The sequence below is a fragment of the Chiloscyllium plagiosum genome, unplaced genomic scaffold, assembly GCF_037043375.1.
Source record: "Chiloscyllium plagiosum isolate Xiang-an unplaced genomic scaffold, Cpla_swu_hap1 HiC_scaffold_5, whole genome shotgun sequence".
NCBI classification, from domain to species: domain Eukaryota; kingdom Metazoa; phylum Chordata; class Chondrichthyes; order Orectolobiformes; family Hemiscylliidae; genus Chiloscyllium; species Chiloscyllium plagiosum.
The window spans coordinates 90,283,580-90,301,733 of NW_028270143.1; the positions used below are offsets into that span (position 1 = coordinate 90,283,580).

At 41.8% G+C, this 18,154-nt stretch overlaps 1 protein-coding gene across 3 annotated transcripts in view; it reads left to right on the plus strand.

Annotated features, from left to right (window-relative positions):
- apbb1ip (amyloid beta precursor protein binding family B member 1 interacting protein) overlaps positions 1-18,154 on the plus strand; it is a 178,371-nt gene that overhangs the window by 91,326 nt on the left and 68,891 nt on the right. For all 3 annotated transcript variants that reach the window (XM_087987448.1, XM_087987449.1, XM_087987447.1), the window contains exon 7: positions 12,283-12,404. In XM_087987448.1, the coding sequence (XP_087843574.1) occupies positions 12,283-12,404 (122 nt within the window). The remainder of the gene's footprint in view (positions 1-12,282; positions 12,405-18,154) is intronic.

The window sequence follows — 18,154 nt, forward strand, 5'->3', positions numbered from 1 at the left end:
TTTCATTACACAAGTCACTTCTAAAACATGAACACTTTCGCCTGAAGCCTTGTCTGTTTGCATATGAACAAAAGGCCTCTCAAAATCATTTTTATTTCTGTACTAAACCAAACTGATCTGAGCCCGTCCTGGTTTATTACCCCTCTGAAAAAAATCAAGGACAGAGTCTCCTTGAGCCAAGGAACAGCTTTTAGAAAGGAAAGGGACTCGCTTTGTGACACCGTAAGGCAGTGGAGAAAGTTTCAGAGATCCAGCGTGAACGTGAACAGGGCTATATTTATTTCAGTCCATCAAAATCAACATAATTGAATTTGCAAGTCCAACTTTGCTTGCCATAAGGGAACAGAACCCAGAAAGATTAGATTACTTACAATGTGGAATCAGGCCCTTTGGCCTAACCAGTCCACACCGACCCTCCGAACAGCAACCCACCTAGACCCATTCCCCTACACCTAACACTACAGGCAATTTAGCATGGCCAATTCACCTAATCTGCACATTTTTGGACTGTGGGAGGAAATCAGAGCAAACCCACACAGACACAGAGAGAATGTGCAAACTCCACACAGACAGTTGCCTGAGGTGGGAATTGAACCTGGGTCTCTGGCACCGTGTGGCAGTAATGCTAACCACTGTGCTGCCTCCGGGGAGAGCATCAAACCAACTACAGGAGAATTAACAAAGTTTAGTCAGATTGCAAGATAGCTAAGGTCATAAATGTTCTATTTCTACTGCAACTGACCACATTAAATTCAGTATTAGCATACAGCAGCAGGACAGCTCAAGAGATGTTTTATAAATATAATCAGGGACTGCGGCAGTACAGCTGCAAACAAGCGAACAATTCAAATGCCTGAACAGCACTATTTTACATCCATCAATAGTACAAATGATCATATGGTGTGTAACCACTGGTAAAGAACTCTGGGGTTAATACAAATAACAGTTCAGGTAATGGTTTATATATAATTCTGTTCCAAAATGAAAAATGGATGAAATGTTGAATTTCATTCTACCACCAAAGTCAAAATTAGCCCTTCTGATTCCAATTTCCTGCAATATCATTTCTCTTAACATTTACAGCAAACACATTATATCCCTCAAGAACTTCAGTGCATAGTGTAGGCTGCATATTCCAACAAAAACTTGCATTTAGGTCATGTTTATAATGTTGTAAAATAATCCTGCCATGTTTGACAAGAACAGTATGAAATAAAATTGGACACAAGAGGAGATAATACGACAGCTTGCCAAAACCAAGAAAAGTCACTACGCTTGATGGGGAATCTGAGAGGGTCAAAGTGAGAGAAAGATCGAAGCTGAGAGGTTTATGGAAGGGATCTGGAAGTTAGCCTTAAAACATTTAGAAGCATGGGTACAAATGGTAGAACAACTAAAATTGGGAATGGGCAAGAGGCGAGAATTGGAGGAGTGAGTGATGTCAGTGGGTTGAAGGGCTAGAAGAGGAGGTACTGAGGATCAAGGCCAGCAGGAATTTGAGAAAAATTATGAGAATTTTAAAACTAAGGTGTTGCAAGATCAGAAGCCAGTGAAGACAGAGTTATCATGGCTTCATTTGAATTACGATGTAGACATCAATGTTTGATCAAGCTCAAATTTATGGAGGGTGGAAAATGGGAGACTGACCAGGAGAACATTAGAATAATCAAGTCCAGCAGAAGAACTTAAGCTGACCAGAGATAGATCATGTTATAGAGGTGGAAGGAGGTGGTCTTGCATTAAGCTCTAGAATCTTACAGTATTCTCACTAACTCTTCTGCAAAACATTACATTGTATTTTGTGTGAAATAAAAACTATGATTGAATCTATAGTTAGGTCAGTTGTATGAACATTATATGAAACAAATAAAAGACGTTAAAGTATTTGTAAAGTATATGTAAAAAATTTCCCTTTTGGCTCATGATTTTTTTTCTCTATCTGTTTTCATAATTGCATGAAAATGATGAGTTCTCGTAGACTTACATAAATGAACCTTTGTCCCTCAGAACAGAATGACAACATCAGTTTGGATTAAAAACAGAAACTGCTGGAAATATTCAGTAGGATAGGCAGCATATGGATAGAGACATGAACATCTCAAGTCATTGAATTTTCTTCAGAACTGGATCAATCTGGATATAAAGTCGTTAAAATGAAGTTTTACAGTTGGAATGCATGCATGCTTTATATGTCAAAAGGTCACTACATCGAAGCTGCTGGATAAAGGAGCTTCCCTGTTTTATAAGACTCTCAATTAGGTGTAGTCAAAAGTACAGGATCTCATAGTGTTAAAGCACAACATGAATGCTCGGTAGGAATATTGTGGAATCCAAGCACCTGACTGCCTGCTACTACTCTGCCACCTGCGTATAATGTTTCATTCTTATCTAAAGGAAAAAGTTCTCCGGCTGTGAGTGGTATGAAGTGCCTCACAGCAGCTATTTAAATTTTTTAATCAAAATGAATGAAACTGTCTCAGAACTGGGCTACCACAGAGATATAATCTGTGAATGTGCAAATGGTATATGATCACACCACAAATTTATTGTGCATGACCTTTGGGACAATCCACAACTATATTTCTGGAGGTTTGGGGATGCCAAGTGAAAAACCTGTAACATGATTCAGGAGCACTTGAAACATGACCCCACTACAAAGCCTGCATACCCTCCAACAGGAAGACTACAGTGTTGCAAAATTAAGATACAACAAAAGCAACATAATTGAACGGATATTTATCACACTTAAACAATAGTCTGATATTTATACTCAGGAGTCTGGAATGAGGTTGAAGAACGTGCTATATAACATGACTAAGGTAAGGGGTGTAAGGCTGTTATGACCAATTTATTATGATCCCAAGTGAGGAGGGAGGAACTTCTTTATCAACACCCTCACCTCGCCTTGTTGTTCACAATGAGATTAACTTAAAATGAAGGATTGTTTCCCTCATGGATATCTTTCCCAATTCCTCTGCACTCATGTTATAAAAGGAGCCAATTTAACTTGGCTCTCCTGAGTGAAAGAAAGTTTATGTTTATTAGATATTGAGTAAGGAAAAATAAAATACAACACACACGCACACAAATTATAGACAAGAAGCAAGTAAAAAATAGTAGTTTAAAAAGACACATGAATCAGTCCTTGGCTTGTCAATTTGGGATATACGCTGAAATATTACAGCCATTGAGCTAAGTGATTCCAATAGAGCTGACCATGGTAGGTGAGCAGTTGGTTTGGAGATTCTGGGTGCAACAAATTAAATGAACGAAGTTGTCTGGTTTCCTATTTAACTAAGGCTTTTTGACTGGTTACTCGCTTCCAGCAATCGGAGAGAGAAAGAGAGAGGTTTCATCCTTTCTCTTTTTATCTGCAATGAGGGGTGTCACGTAATGATCCACCATTGTAAACCTCACAGCGCTGTCTAGCCCAGTAGGACTAAATAGCAGGCTAGCACACACATGAGAGGCGGATGATTTTTAATCTCTTCTCTTGTGTATTCTTGGCAAGGGGAAGCACAAATATGTCTCTAGCCCAGACTGCTTTCTGTTATTTACATTATGTCCACACTCTGGAAGTGCAATTTAGGGGAGATGGTTCAGGCTTTCACATTTTATTTCTCCCTTTCAAATGGTTCTCTGAAATCCCTTGACACCCTTCCAGGTGCGACATTCCATGGTCTTCCTCGAGACTGAGTGTAATCCACATGGGAATTTTCCAGAAAATTACTGAATTGCATTCTCATTCACCACTGGTTGGTCCCTTTCTTAAAACAAACTGTCTTGTTTAAAGGTAAAAACAATGACTGCAGATGCTGGAAACCAGATTCTGGATTAGTGGTGCTTGAAGAGCACAGCAGTTCAGGCAGCATCCGAGGATCAGTAAAATCGATGTTTCGGGCTTGTGTGAAGGTCCATTATGTTTGTATATAATTTAGGGGCAATATTTTTTTGTCATGAAAAGGTCAATCTGTGGAAGAAAGCAGAGAAGGAAGGGAAGGGCAAAATAACTGAGATAGAAACTCCAGACTTCAATGGTTCAAAAACAATTAGTTCCTAGGGATAGGTAACATGAACCCTAGGAAGCAACAAGAGATATGTAATGTGCCAACTCTAATTTTAAGTGAGTTACAGATTGCTGGACAAGTGTTGATTGACTGGAAACATATCAATGTGATGCACTTAGTTAAAGAGCACATCTCAAACTCAAGCAATTGTAAGCCTACAGACCAATTTCAATTCTAGACAAAATAATCATTATTATAGATACAACAAAAGATTATAATTCTAATAGCAGGTTACTTAACAGAAATCAATGTGAATATAGATTTATTTGAGGAAATTATATCCCAGGTGAACATTCACAAGCATATTCAGTCTTAGGTTTTCAGGAGCCATGGACAAAAGCACTGAATTTCAAGGCCTGACTGCCCTTGACATTAAAATGAGTATAGCATCAAGGCGCCAAAATTGGAGTCAATGGGAATAAGGGGAAACACTTTGCTGGTTCAACTCATAATCAGCACAAAGGAAATGCTGGTGGATGTGGGAGGTCAGTCACTTCAGCCTCTGGACAGACCTGCAGGAATTCCTCAGATTAGTGTGAGAAGCCCAAACATTTTCAGCTAATTCAGACATGAACTTCCCTCCATTAAGAGACTGGAAGTATGGATGTTCTCTAACAATTGCGCAATGTTCAGCAGCATTCACCAGTCTTCAGATACTGAAGCAGTTTGTGTACATCTGTAGCAAGACCTGGACAATGTCCAGGCTTAGACTGTTGAGCAGCAAGTAATATTTGTGCCACACAAGTGCCAGATAATCAACAACAAGAGGAAATCTATCCATCTCCCATTGATGTTCAATTATCATAAGTCAATCCTCGACTGCCAACTTCCTGAGAATTACCATTGACCAGAAATTGAACTTGACCAGCCATATAAATACAATTGCTCCTAAAGCAAGGGCATTTTTGGTAAGCGATAGCATTACTGCTGTACTGACGGGGAATATTCCTGGGAGTACATCCAGGGACGTTATTTGGGTAGAACTGAGAAATAAGAAAGGGATGATCACCTTATTGGGGTTGTATTTTAGACCCCCGATAATCAGTGGAAAATTGAGAAACAAATTTGTAAGGAGATTTCAGTTATCTGTAAGAATAGTAGGGTGGTTATGGTTGGGGATTTTAACTTTCCAAACATAGACTGGGACTACCCTAGTATTAAAAGTTTAGATGGAGAGGAATTTGTTGAGTGTGTACAAGAAAAGTTTTCTGATTCAGTATGTGGATATACCTACTAGAGAAGGTGCAAAACCTGACCTACTCTTGGGAAATAAGGCAGGTCAGGTGACTGAGGTGTCAGTGAGGACGCACTTCGGGGCCAGTGACCATAGTTCTATTAGTTTTAAAATAGTGATGGAAAAGGATGGACTGGATCAAAAAGTTGATGTTCTAAATTGGAGGAAGACCAATTTTGCCAGAATTAGGCAAAACCTTTCAAAAGCTGATTGGGAGCAAATGTTCTCAGGTAAAGGGGTGGCTGGAAAATGGGAAGCCTTCAGAAATGAGATAAGGAGAGTCCAGAGACAGTATATTCTTGTTAGGTTGAAAGGAAAGGCTGGTAGGTGTAGAGAATGCTGGATGACTAGAGAAATTGAGGTTTTGGTTAAGAAAAATAAGGAAGCATATGTCAGGTGTAGACAAGATAGATCGAGTGAGTCCTGAGAAGAGTATAAAATCAGTAGGAGTATACTTAAGAGGAAAATCAGAATGGCATAAAAGAGATATGAGAACGCTTTGGCAAATAGGGTTAAGGAGAATCCAAAGGGTTTTCGTAAGTACATTAAGGACAAAAGGGTAACTAGGGAGAGAATAGGGCCCCTCAAATATTAGCAAGGCAGCCTATATATGGAGCCACAAGAGATGGGGAGATATTAAACAAGTATTTTGCATCGATGTTTACTGTGGAGAAGGACATACAATTTATAGAATGTGGGGAAATAGATGATGACATCTTGAAAAAATGTCCAGATTACAGAGGAAGAGGTGCTGGATGTCTTGAAACACATAAAAGTGGATAAATCCACAGGACCTGATCAGGTGTACCCGTGAACTCTGTGGGAAGCTAGAGAAGTGATTGCTGGGCCTCTTCCTGAGATATTTGTATCATCGATAGTCACAGGTGAGGTGCTGGAAGACTGGAGGTTGGCTAATGTGGTACCACTGTTTAAGAAGGGCGGTAAAGACAAGCCAGGGAACTATAGACCGGTGAGCCTGATCTCAGTGGTGGGCAAGTTGTTGGAGGGAATCCTGAGGGACAGGATATACATGTATTTGGAAAGGCAAGGACTGATTAAGGATACTCAACTTGGCTTTGTGCGTGGGAAATCACGCCTCACAAACTTGATTGTGTTTTTTGAAGATGTAACAAAGAGGATTGATGAGGGCAGAGCAGTAGATGTGATCTATATAGACTTCAGTAAGGTGTTTGACAAGGTTCCCCATTGGAGACTGATTAGCAAGGTGAGGTCTCATGGAATACAGTGAGAACTGGCCATTTGGATACAGAACTGGCTCAAAGGTAGAAGACAGAGGGTGGTGGTGGAGGGTTGTTTTTCAAACTGGAGGCCTGTGACCAGTGGAGTGCCACAAGGATTGGTGCTGGGTCCTCTACTTTTTGTCATTTACATAAATGATTTGGATGCGAGCATAAGAGGTATAGTTAGTAAGTTTGCAGAAGACATCAAAATTGCAGGTGTAATGGACATCGAAGAGGGTTACCTCAGGTTACAATGGGATCTGGACCAGATCGGCCAATGGGCTGAGAAGTGGCAGATGGAGTTTAATTCAGATAAATGCGAGGTGCTGCATTTTGGGAAAGCAAATCTTAGCAGGACTTATACACTTAATGGTAAGATCCTAGAGAGTGTTGCTGAACAAAGAGACCTTGGAGTGCAGGTTCATAGCTCCTTGAAAGTGGAGTCGCAGGTAGATAGGATAGTGAAGAAGGCGTTTGGTGTGCTTTCCTTTATTGGTCAGAGTATTGAGTACAGGAGTTGGGAGGTCATGTTGCGGCTGTACAGGACATTGGTTAGGCCACTGTTGGAATATTGCATGCAATTCTTGTCTCCTTCCTATCGGAAAGATGTTGTGAAGCCTGAAAGGGTTCAGAAAAGATTTACAAGGATGTTGCCAAGGTTGGAGGATTTGAGCTATAGGGAGAGGCTGAATAGGCTGGGGCTGTTTTCCCTGGAGCGTCGGAGGCTGAGGGGTGACCTTATAGAGGTTTACAAAATTATGAGGGGCATGGATAGGGTAAATAGACAAAGTCTTTTCCCTTGGGTCGGGGAGTCCAGAACTAGAGGGCTAAGGTTTAGGGTGAGAGGGGAAAGATATAAAAGAGACCTAAGGGGCAACTTTTCACGCAGAGGGTGGTACGTGTATGGAATGAGCTGCCAGAGGAAGTGGTGGAGGCTGGTACACTTGCAACATTTAAGAGGCATTTGGATGGATATATGAATAGGAAGGGTTTGGAGGGATATGGGCCGGGTGCTGGCAGGTGGGACTAGATTGGGTTGGGATGTCTGGTCAGCATGGACAGGTTGAACCAAAGGGTCTGTTTCCATGCTGTACATCTCTATGACTCTATGAGGTGTACCCTAGAACTCTGTGGGAAGCTAGAGAAATGATTTCTGGGCCCCTTGCTGAGATATTTGTATCAATGATAGTCACAGGTGAGGTGCCAGAAAACTGGAGATTGGTTAATGTGGTGCCACTGTTTAAGAAGGATGTTAAGGAAAAGCCAGGGAACTATAGACTGGTGAGCCTGACATCAGGTGGGCAAGTTGTTGGAGTGAATCCTGAGAGACAGGATTTACATGTATTTGGAAAGACAAGGACTGATTAGGGATAGTCAGCATGACTTTGTGCATGGGAAATAGTATCTTACTAATTTGAGTGAGTTTTTTGAAGAAGTAACAAAGTGGATTGATGATGGCAGTTTGGTAGACGTGATCTAAATGGACTCCAGTAAGGCTTTTGACATGGTTCCTCATGGGAGACTGGTTAGCAAGGTTAGATCACAAAGAATACAGGGAGAACTAGCCATTTATAAACAGAACTGGCTTGATGGTAGAAGAGTGTAGTGGTGGACGGTTGCTTTTCAGACTGGAGGCCTGTGACCAGTGGAGTGCCACAAAGATTGGTGCTGAGTCCACTACTTTTCATCATTTATATAAATGATTTGGATGTAAACATAGGAGGTATGGTTAGTAAGTTTGCAGATGCACTAAAATTGGAGGTGCAGTAGACAGTGTAGAAGGTTACTTCAGAGTACAACGGGATCTTGATGAGATAGGCCAATGGGCTGAGAAGTGACAGATGGAGTTTAGTTAGGATAAATGCAAGGTGCTGCATTTTGGAAAAACAAATCAGAGCAGGACTTATACACTTAATGGTAAGGTTCTGGGGAGTGTTGCTGAACAAAGAGACCTTGGAGTACAGGTTCATAGTTCCTTGAAAGTAGAGTCACAGATAGATAAGACAGTGAAGAAGGCATTTGGTATGCTTCTTTTAATGGTCAGAGTATTGAGTGCAGGATTCGGAGGTCATGTTGCAGCTGTACAGGACATTAATTAGGCCACTTTTGGAATATTGCTTGCAATTCTGGTCTTCCTCTCAGAAGGATGTTTTGAAACTTGAAAGGGTTCAGAAAATATTTACAAGGATGTTGCCAGGATTGGAGGACTTGAGCTATAGGGAGAGGCTAAATAGGCTGGACTGTTTTCCCTGGAGCATCAGAGGCTGAGGGGTGACCTTATAGAGGTTTATAAAATCATGAGGGGCATGGATAGAATAAATAGACAAGGTCTTTTCCCTGGGGTGGGGGAGTCCAGAACAAGAGGGCTTAGGTTTAGGGTGAGAGGGGAAAGATATAAAAGGAACCTAAGGGACAACTTTTTCACACAGAGGGTGGTACGTGTATGGAATGAGCTGCCAGAGGAAATGGTGGAGGCTGGTACAATTACAACATTTAAAAGGCATTTGGATGGATATTTGAATAGGAAGGGTTTAGAGGGACATGGGCCAAATGCTGGGAAATGGGACAGGATTAGGTTAGGATATCTGGTCAGCATGGACGAGTTGGACCGAAGGGTCTGTTTCCATGCTATACATCGCTATGGCTTTAAGAGCTGGCTAGAGGCTGGGAACTCCATGGTGAGCCATTCACTTCATTTCTTCCCATTGGCCGGTCACTATCTACAAAATACTAGTCAGGACTGTGATGGCATACTCCCTACTTGCCTGGACAAGTGCAGCTCCAACAATACTTAAGAAGCTCAACCCCTCTTTGACAAAGCAACCCATGTTATTGAGAGAAAGTGAGGACTGCAGATGCTGGAGATTAAGAGTTGAAAATTGTGGTGTTGGTAAAAGCACAACAGGTCAGCCAGCATCCAAGGAGCAGGAGAGTTGATGTTTTGGGCTTAAGCCCCTTTTTTGGCAAGTCAACCACCTCCTTCAGTATTCACTTCCTCAACTGTCAATGCACAGAGGCAGCACTCTGTACTATCTTGAAGTTGCACTGCAAGAACTCACTGAGGCAACTTTAAGAACATTTTCCTAATCCACAACATCTATCACATCAAGGTCAATGGTAGCAGATATATGCAAACACTACTTCCTACTTACATTTCATTCTGACCTGGAAGTATATCACCATTCTTTCACTCTTTACTGGGTCACACTCCTGGAATTCCCTTCCCAACAGCTCTCTGTGAGTTTCCCTACACCCCAAGGACCGCTGCAGGTCATCATCATCTTCTCAAGGGTAATTAGGGATGGACAATATATGCTAGCCTAGCCAGCAATGTCAGCATTCCATGACAAAGAAATAAAGTTTGATTAATCTTCTCACAGAAAGTTGTTAAAGCTCAAAGTTACAGGAATTCAGATAAATCTTCAGTTTAAGAATTTAGATAAAGCACAACTTAATAGAATAAATATGTTGGGATGGGGCAAGTACTGATTTCAGTACTGAAAGGCCCAGAACCATTGCTGATGAGATCAAATCAAGAGAGGCAGTGAAATTCAAGTTGTAGGTCAGAAATTATATGAAATATATAAGAAAGCAGATAATGCCATGTGAAATTCAGGAAAATATATGTTCAGCACATTGGGCCACACTTTACTAGCATTCTTGAGATGGATGTCTCATAAAATTGTGACAGAAAATGACAAGAGATCTTCTTAATTAAAATCCTCAGCATTCTTGGTGAGAAATTTCCTGAGAATTGCCTGTGTGCGTGAGGTATATGTGACTTGAATCTGCCACTGACTTGGCATGCTACTCATGGCAATCTCTGGAGATGAGATTTCTTCATATAAAACATCCCCAAACTATATATGTGTTGTTCTCTGATTTGTGGGTGGCACAGTGGTTAGCACTGCTACCTCACAGCAGCAGAGGCCTGGGTTCAATTCCTACCTCGGGTAACTGTCTGTGTGGAGTTTGCACATTCTCCCCGTGTCAGCGTGTGTTTTTTTCTGGGTGCTCCGGCTAACTTGAGGGCCTAGGAGAGATCAAATTTGCCACCTTAACATTATTGTATAGCATGTCACCAGAAACTATATAGTCAACCTTTGTAACCTTGCTTTTTGCACTCTGCCAACAGAGTATAATAATAGCATGTAATTAGAGCACAATATCCTCTATGCAATCCTTTGCAATTGTACGGTCTTTGTGCCTTTGGGCAAGTAAAATAGTATTTTATCCAAATTGCCCTTGAAGTCATCTTGTACCCCTGGCCTTAAACCTCCATTGGTATAGAAAACCGCAACATTGTTGTTGAATTGAATATGCAGTAGCTGGTCAGCTGTGAACCTTTCCCATCCATCTACCCACACAACGCGCAACCATTTTCTCACTTGTCTTGGAGTGTGATCATCATTGGTAGTGATGTTTTTGTTGGTGGTGGTGAGCTGCTTTCCTAAATACCTGCAATCCAAGTGAAATCGGTACATGCACAGTTCTATTGTACAGTGAGCTCCAGGATTTTGACTCAGCGAGTACATAGTGATACAGTTTAAGTTCAGGGTGATGAAAGACTTGAAGGAAAACTTGTAGGTAGTGGTGTTCTTGTGACCTGTTGTCCTTGCTGTTCTAGGTGGCACAGGTCACAGGTTTGGAATGTGTTATTGAAGGAGGCTTGGTGAGTAGCTGCATTGCATCTTGTATATGGGACAGAGCTACCACAGTGCACCTGTCATGGAGGGACTGAATGTTAAGTTATTAGATGGGATGCTGATCAAGTGCACTGCTTTGTATTGGATGGCTTCAAAATTCTTGAGTGTTGTTGAAGCTACGTTCATTCAGGCAAGTGGAAAGATTTATATCTTGCAGATGTTCGACTCGCTTTGGGGAGTAAGAGGCTGAGTTAGACCTCACAGCATTTCCAGTCCATTACTGTGAAAAAGGAAACAAAATGGCTGGAAGGAGGGATAAAACTGAAGATTGGCCATACAAACATATGTTATATTCGTTTTCTTAGAAACCATCCAATCACTTCAGAAAAAAATGAATTAGTTTTGAAGTGCAGTGAATGTTATGTAGGTAATGTGTCAGTCATATTGCACACAATTTTCCCATAAATTAGGAATGATACAAGAAATGCAATTAGAATGATACCAGGAATGAAGGATTTTAGATACAAGGAATGTTTAGAGAGATCGGGTTTATTCTCCTTGGAGAAGAGAAGATCAAGAAGTCACCTTATTGAGGTGTTCAAAATTATGAACAATTTTGACAGGGTAAAGAAAGATATTCTATTTCTACTGGTTGGTATGTCAGTAACTAGGGATCATAATTTCAAGATTGTCAGCAAAAGAGTTAGAAGTGAGATGAGTAGAAACTTCTTTACTCAGAGAGTTGTTAGGATTTGGAATGTGCTGCCTGGGAGAGCGGTGGAGGCATATTCCAGAGGAGGTTTCAAATGAAAGCTGATTATATATTTGAAAGTGATTAAGTTAGAGGGCTATGGAGATAGGCCTGGAAAGTGGGGCTAGCTTGGTAGTTATTTCAGGAGCCGGTACAAGACACGATGGGTTGAACAGCCTCCTTCTATACTGTAAAATTCTATGATTCTGCGATTCTAAATTATGATAAGATCAGCAGTCAGTGGGTGTATAAGTTGATGCTTTGTTAATTGCATTTTCTCATCACATCTTATTTTGTGTGCATGTTTTTAAAGTTCTGACTTTCAGATATTTCTTTTGTCCAGAACGGTTTCTGGAAGATCATGAGAACTTGGTGGAGACCCTGTCACATTGGACGCGAGACAGCGAGAACACACTTCTATTTGTTGAAAAGAAAGAAAAGTATGCGGTCTTTAAAAATCCTCAGGTAAGCAAATTATACGAAAAGAAAACAGTTGATGGCTGGCATCGCAGAATTTTCAACAATCATTCTCACTGACAGCAGTAACCTGCTGTTTAAAGCAACACTAACTGGAAACCCATGGTCGATGTCTTCATGTAGAACAATTAAGGGCGCAGCTTAACACGTGGCTGCGCAACTGGTGTAGGAGGGAGGGCTTCAGATATGTAGATAATTGGGAGGCCTTCTGGGGAAGGTGGGACCTGTACAAGAAGGACGGGTTGCATCTGAACTGGAAGGGGATCAATGTCCTGGGTGGAAGGTTTGCTCGAGTAGTTCGAGAGGATTTAAACTAGTATGGCAGGGGGGTGGGAACCTGAGCTGTATACCGGAGGTGAGAGTTGATGCAGATGAGGCTATAGCAAGAGGTAGACCAGCTGGTGGGAAAGATTTTCCTGGGAAGGAACCAAGGGATCAGTTGAAGTGTGTTTGCTTTAACGCAAGGAGTATCAGGAATAAAAGAGACGAACTTAGAGCATGGATCAGTACCTGGTGCTATGATGTTGTGGCCATAACAGAGACATGGGTTTCACAGGGGCAGGAATGGTTGCTGAATGTTCCAGGATTTAGAGCATTTAAAAAGAGTAGGGAGGGGGGAAAAAAAGGAGGGGGTGTAGCACTATTAATCAGCGAGGGTATCACAGCTACAGAAGCTTCCATTGTCGAGGAAGATCTGCCTACCGAGTCAGTATGGGTGGAAATTAGGAACAGCAAGGGAGCAGTCACCTCGTTAGAGGTTTACTACAGCCCCCCAATAGCAGCAGGGAGATTGAAGAAAGCATAGGTCAGCAGATTTTGGAAAAGTGTGGACGTAGTAGGGTTGCTTTAATGGGTAACTTTAACTTTTCCAATATTGATTAGAACCTCCTTCAAGCAGAAGATTTGAATGGAGCTGTTTTTGTAAGGTGTGTTCAGGAGGGTTTCCTAACTCAGTACGTTGACTGGCCGTTGAGGGGAGAGGCCATTCTAGACTTGGTGCTCGGAAACGAGCCGGGGCAGGTGTCAGATTTTGTGGTGGGAGAGCATTTTGGTGATAGTGACCACAACTGCCTCACATTCTACATAGCTATGGAGAAGGAGAGGATTAGGCAAAATGGGAGGATATTTAATTGGGGAAGAGGAAAATATGATGCGATTAGACATGAGTTAGGAAGCATGGATTGGGAGCAATTGTTCCATGGTAAAGGCACTATAGACATGTGGAGACTGTTTAAGGAACAGTTGTTGCAAGTGATGAATAAATATGTCCCTCTGAGACAGGCAAGAAGTGGTAAGATAAAGGAACCTTAGATGACGAGAGCGGTGGAGCTTCTCGTCAAAAGGAAAAAGGTAGAGGAAGCTAGGATCAAGCTCAGCTCTAGAGGATTACAGGCAGCGAGGAAAGTGCTCAAAAATGGTCTGAGGAGAGCCAGGAGGGGGCAGGAGAAAGGCTTGACAGAACAGATTTGGGAGAACACAAAGGCATTTTACACTTATGTGAGGAATAAGAGAATGGTCAAAGAAAGAGTAGGGCCGATCAGGGATAGCATAGGGAGCTTGTGTGTGGAGTCTGAGGAGGTAGGGGAAGCCCTAAATGAGCTTTTTGCTTCTGTCTTTACAAAAGAAACAAACTTTGTAGTGAATGAAACCTTTGAAGAGCAGGTGTGCATGCTGGAATGGATAGAGATAGAGGAAGCTGATGTGCTGAAAATTTTGTCAAACATTAAGATTGACAAGTCGCCAGGCCTGGACCAGATTTGTCCTCGGCTGCTTTGGGAAACGAGAAACGCATTTTGCATCCTCGTTCTCCACTGGAGTTGTACCTGAGGACTGGAGAGAGAGGCAAATGTAATTCCTCTGTTCAAGAAAGGAAATAGGGAAATCCCCGGCAATTACAGACCAGTAAGTCTCACGTCTGTTGTCTGCAAGGTGTTAGAAAGGATTCTGAGGGATAGGATTTATGACCATCTGGAAGAGCATGGCTTGATTAAATGCAGTCAACACAGCTTTGTGAGGGGCAGGTCATGCCTCACAAACCTTATCGAGTTCTTTGAGGATGTGACTAGAAAGGTTGATGAGGGTCAAGCTGTGGATGTGGTGTATATGGACTTCAGGAAGGCATTTGATAAGGTTCCCTATGGTAGGCTCATTCAGAAGGTCAGGAGGAATGGGATACAGGGGAACTTAGCTGTCTGGATACAGAATTGGCTGGCCAACAGAAGACAGCGAGTGGTAGTAGAAGGAAAATATTCTGCCTGGAAGTCAGTGGTGAGTGGTGTTCCACAGGGCTCTGTTTGTAATTTTTATTAATGATTTGGATGAGGGGATTGAAGGATGGGTCAGCAAGTTTGCAGATGACACAAAGGTTGGAGGTGTCATTGACAGTATAGAGGGCTGTTGTAGGCTGCAGCAGGACATTAACAGGATGCAGAGATGGGCTGAGAGGTGGCAGATGGAGTTCAATCTGGATAAATGCGAGGTGATGCATTTTGGAAGGTTGAATTTGAAAGCTGAGTACAGGATTAAGGATAGGATTCTTGGCAGTGTAGAGGAACAGAGGGATCTTGGTGTGCAGGTACATAGATCCCTTAAAATGGCCATCCAAGTGGACAGGGTTGTTAAGAAAGCATATGGTGTTTTGGCTTTCATTAACAGAGGGATTGAGTTTAAGAGTCGTGAGATCTTGTTGCAGCTCTATAAAACTTTGGTTAGACCGCACTTGGAATACTGCGTCCAGTTCTGGTCGCCCTATTTAGGAAAGATGTGGATGCTTTGGAGAGGGTTCAGAGGAGGTTTACCAGGATGCTGCCTGGACTGGAGGGCTTATCTTATGAAGAGAGGTTGACTGAGCTCGAACGTTTTTTATTGGAGAAATGGAGGAGGAGAGGGGACCTAATTGAGGTATACAAGATAATGAGAGGCTTAGATAGAGTCGATAGCCAGAGACTATTTCCCAGGGCAGAAATGACTAACACGAGGGGTCATAGTTTTAAGCTGGTTGGAGGAAAGTATAGAGGGGATGTCAGAGGCGGGTTCTTTACACAGAGAGTTGTGAGAGCATGGAATGCGTTGCCAGCTGCAGTTGTGGAAGCAAGGTCATTGGGGACATTTAAGAGACTGCTGGACATGCATATAGTCACAGAAATTTGAGGGTGCATACATGAGGATCAGTGGTCAGCACAACATCGTGGGCTGAAGGGCCTGTTCAGTGCTGTACTGTGTTCTATGTTCTATATTCTATGTTCCAATTCACTGGCTTGTTTGGATCAGATGAAAACTTATTCCATGATACTCTCTGAAAATTACATCCATCAGTAAATGATGACCAGAATTAAAATGAGTTCTTCATTTGATATATAATAACTCTAAAATAACTCTCACTTTTTTAACTGAAGGAAAAATGAAGCAATTTGTGCAATGAGATACGGCAGTGTAATCAGTGAGAGATAAAAGAATCACAGATGTTAAGTTTGCAAGGCAGAGCAAAATAGTTCCAAACATTTTCTATAGGAAAGGAGCTAATAGCTTTTCAGATTCTGATGGGTGTTCCTATGCAGGGAGGGGGACAGGGATTGTGGATCAAAGGCCTGAGCTATCTGCAAGCTTTGAAGATGGCATCAAAGGCCTCAGGGTGGATCAGAGACTGAGATGGGAGAGGAATCAGAGGCCCCAGGCACAAATAATAGGCGTTGGAAGTTATTACATTTTTAACCCCCTGCATTTTTGGGGAGTTAAATTTATTTGTTAGATTCCTGCTGCAACATTTTTCATGAAATCTGTTATATTTATACTTAGCTGTATAGACTGAGAAACACTTGTTGAATTGTGTGTTGGTGGCACTATCATAATGCAATTATGACTTATAACACTTTAGATTTTGGGAATTGACATGCAAGGATTTGAAAGATAAAGAGGAATCGAGAAATGAAGTGCTTGGCCTTGTCTCCTTTTCCACTGCCATGGTGACATTTTTGGAAAATATTTGGGGGAAGCAAATCAATTGGCATGACATTCTCGTAGATGAATAATCAGAAGTACAACTTTGAGAGTTACAAAATCTTTCTCAGTTTCTAAGCTCAAGTGCTAGTTACTTGACATTTGATACCAGAGAACAGAACATTCAAAGTTAATATTCCTGCACTTTGCTTGGGGGAAATTCCTGATCTTGAGTTATGAGAAAATACATAGCTCTCAGGTCTTTTGTAGCTTCCATAACTCAATAACTAATTAATTTACATTATCTTTTATAAATACATGTGGACAGCTTTGGGAAACAATGATACCAGTGTTAACTTAGAGACCTGAGACAGGCAAGACCACTGTTGTCTATGACACCTTTGGTAATCGACCATTTTTAAAGACCTGTGAAAATTAGCTGCAAAATCCATTAATTTGACTGACCAATTAACTTTTACATTACAGGAGTAGAGATGTTTTGTTGCAATTGTGTAGAACAATGGTGAGATCATAGCTGGATTATTGTGTACACTTTTGGCCTCATTATCGAGGGAAATATACATTTGCCATAAGACAGTGCAAAGGAGGTTCATCAAACTAATCTTTGTTTTTTTTTATTAGGAAACACTGAAGAAAGTGGGTCGATGTTCTCAATAGATTAGAAAAATGAGAGGAGATCTCATTGAAACCCTAAAATGTCTTACAGGGTGTGACAGGTTAGAGTAGTTGGGATTTTCCGCAGGCTGGTGACTCAAGAACCTGGGGGCACTGTCTCAGAATAAGGGGCAGGCTATTAAAATCTAGATGAGAGAAAATTTCTTCACCAGTGGGTGGCAAATCTTTGGAATTCTCTCTCCCAGATGGCATTGGAAAGACAAACATTGAGCATGTTCAAAAGAGAAATTGATGGATTTAAGAACATATGAGCATAAGAAATAGGAGCAGAAGTAAAGCCATCTGGCCCATCGAGCCTCTCATAACCCTTAATTCCTTTACAGTTCAAAATTTTTCTTATCATTGCCTTTAAAACAGTCAAAGGCTGGATGAAGACGTTCCTCCTCAACTCAGGTCTAAATCTGCTCCACTTTATGTTGAGGTTGTGCCCCCTAGTCCTAGTTTCACATGCTAATGGAACCAATTTCCCTGCTTCTATATTATTTATTCCCTTCATAATTTTATAAGTTTCTATAAGATCCTCTCTCATTCTTCTAAATTCCAATCAGTGTGGCACTGGAAAAGCACAGCAAATCAGGCAGCATCCGAGGAGAGTTGACATTTCGTGCATAAACCCTTCATCAGGAATGTGGAGGGCGAAGGGAGCTGAGAGATAAATAGACGTGTGGGGGCGAAGGTAGCTGGGAAGGTGCTAGATGGATACAGGTGGGGGTTAATTCTGATAGATCAGTGGGAAGGGGCGAGCAGATAAGTGGGAATGAAGTTGGGGATAGGTAGGACAGGTCAAGAGGGCAGTACCAGTTGGAGGGTTGGATCTGTGATGAGGTGAGGGAGGGTAGATTTGGAAATTAGTGAAGTCGATGTTAATGCCGTGTGGTTGAAGGGTCCCAAAGCAGAAGATGAGGCATTCTTCCTCCAGTTGTCAGGTGGCTTTGATTTGGTAGCAGAGGAGGCCCAGGGCTTGCGTGCCCTTGGGGGAGAGGGAGGGGGACTGAAGTGACTGGCCAGAGGGCAGTGGGGATGTTTGGTGCACGTGTCCTAGAGGCAACATCTTTGGGACACATGCACCAAACAATATCACCACCCTGTGGCCAACCACTTCAATT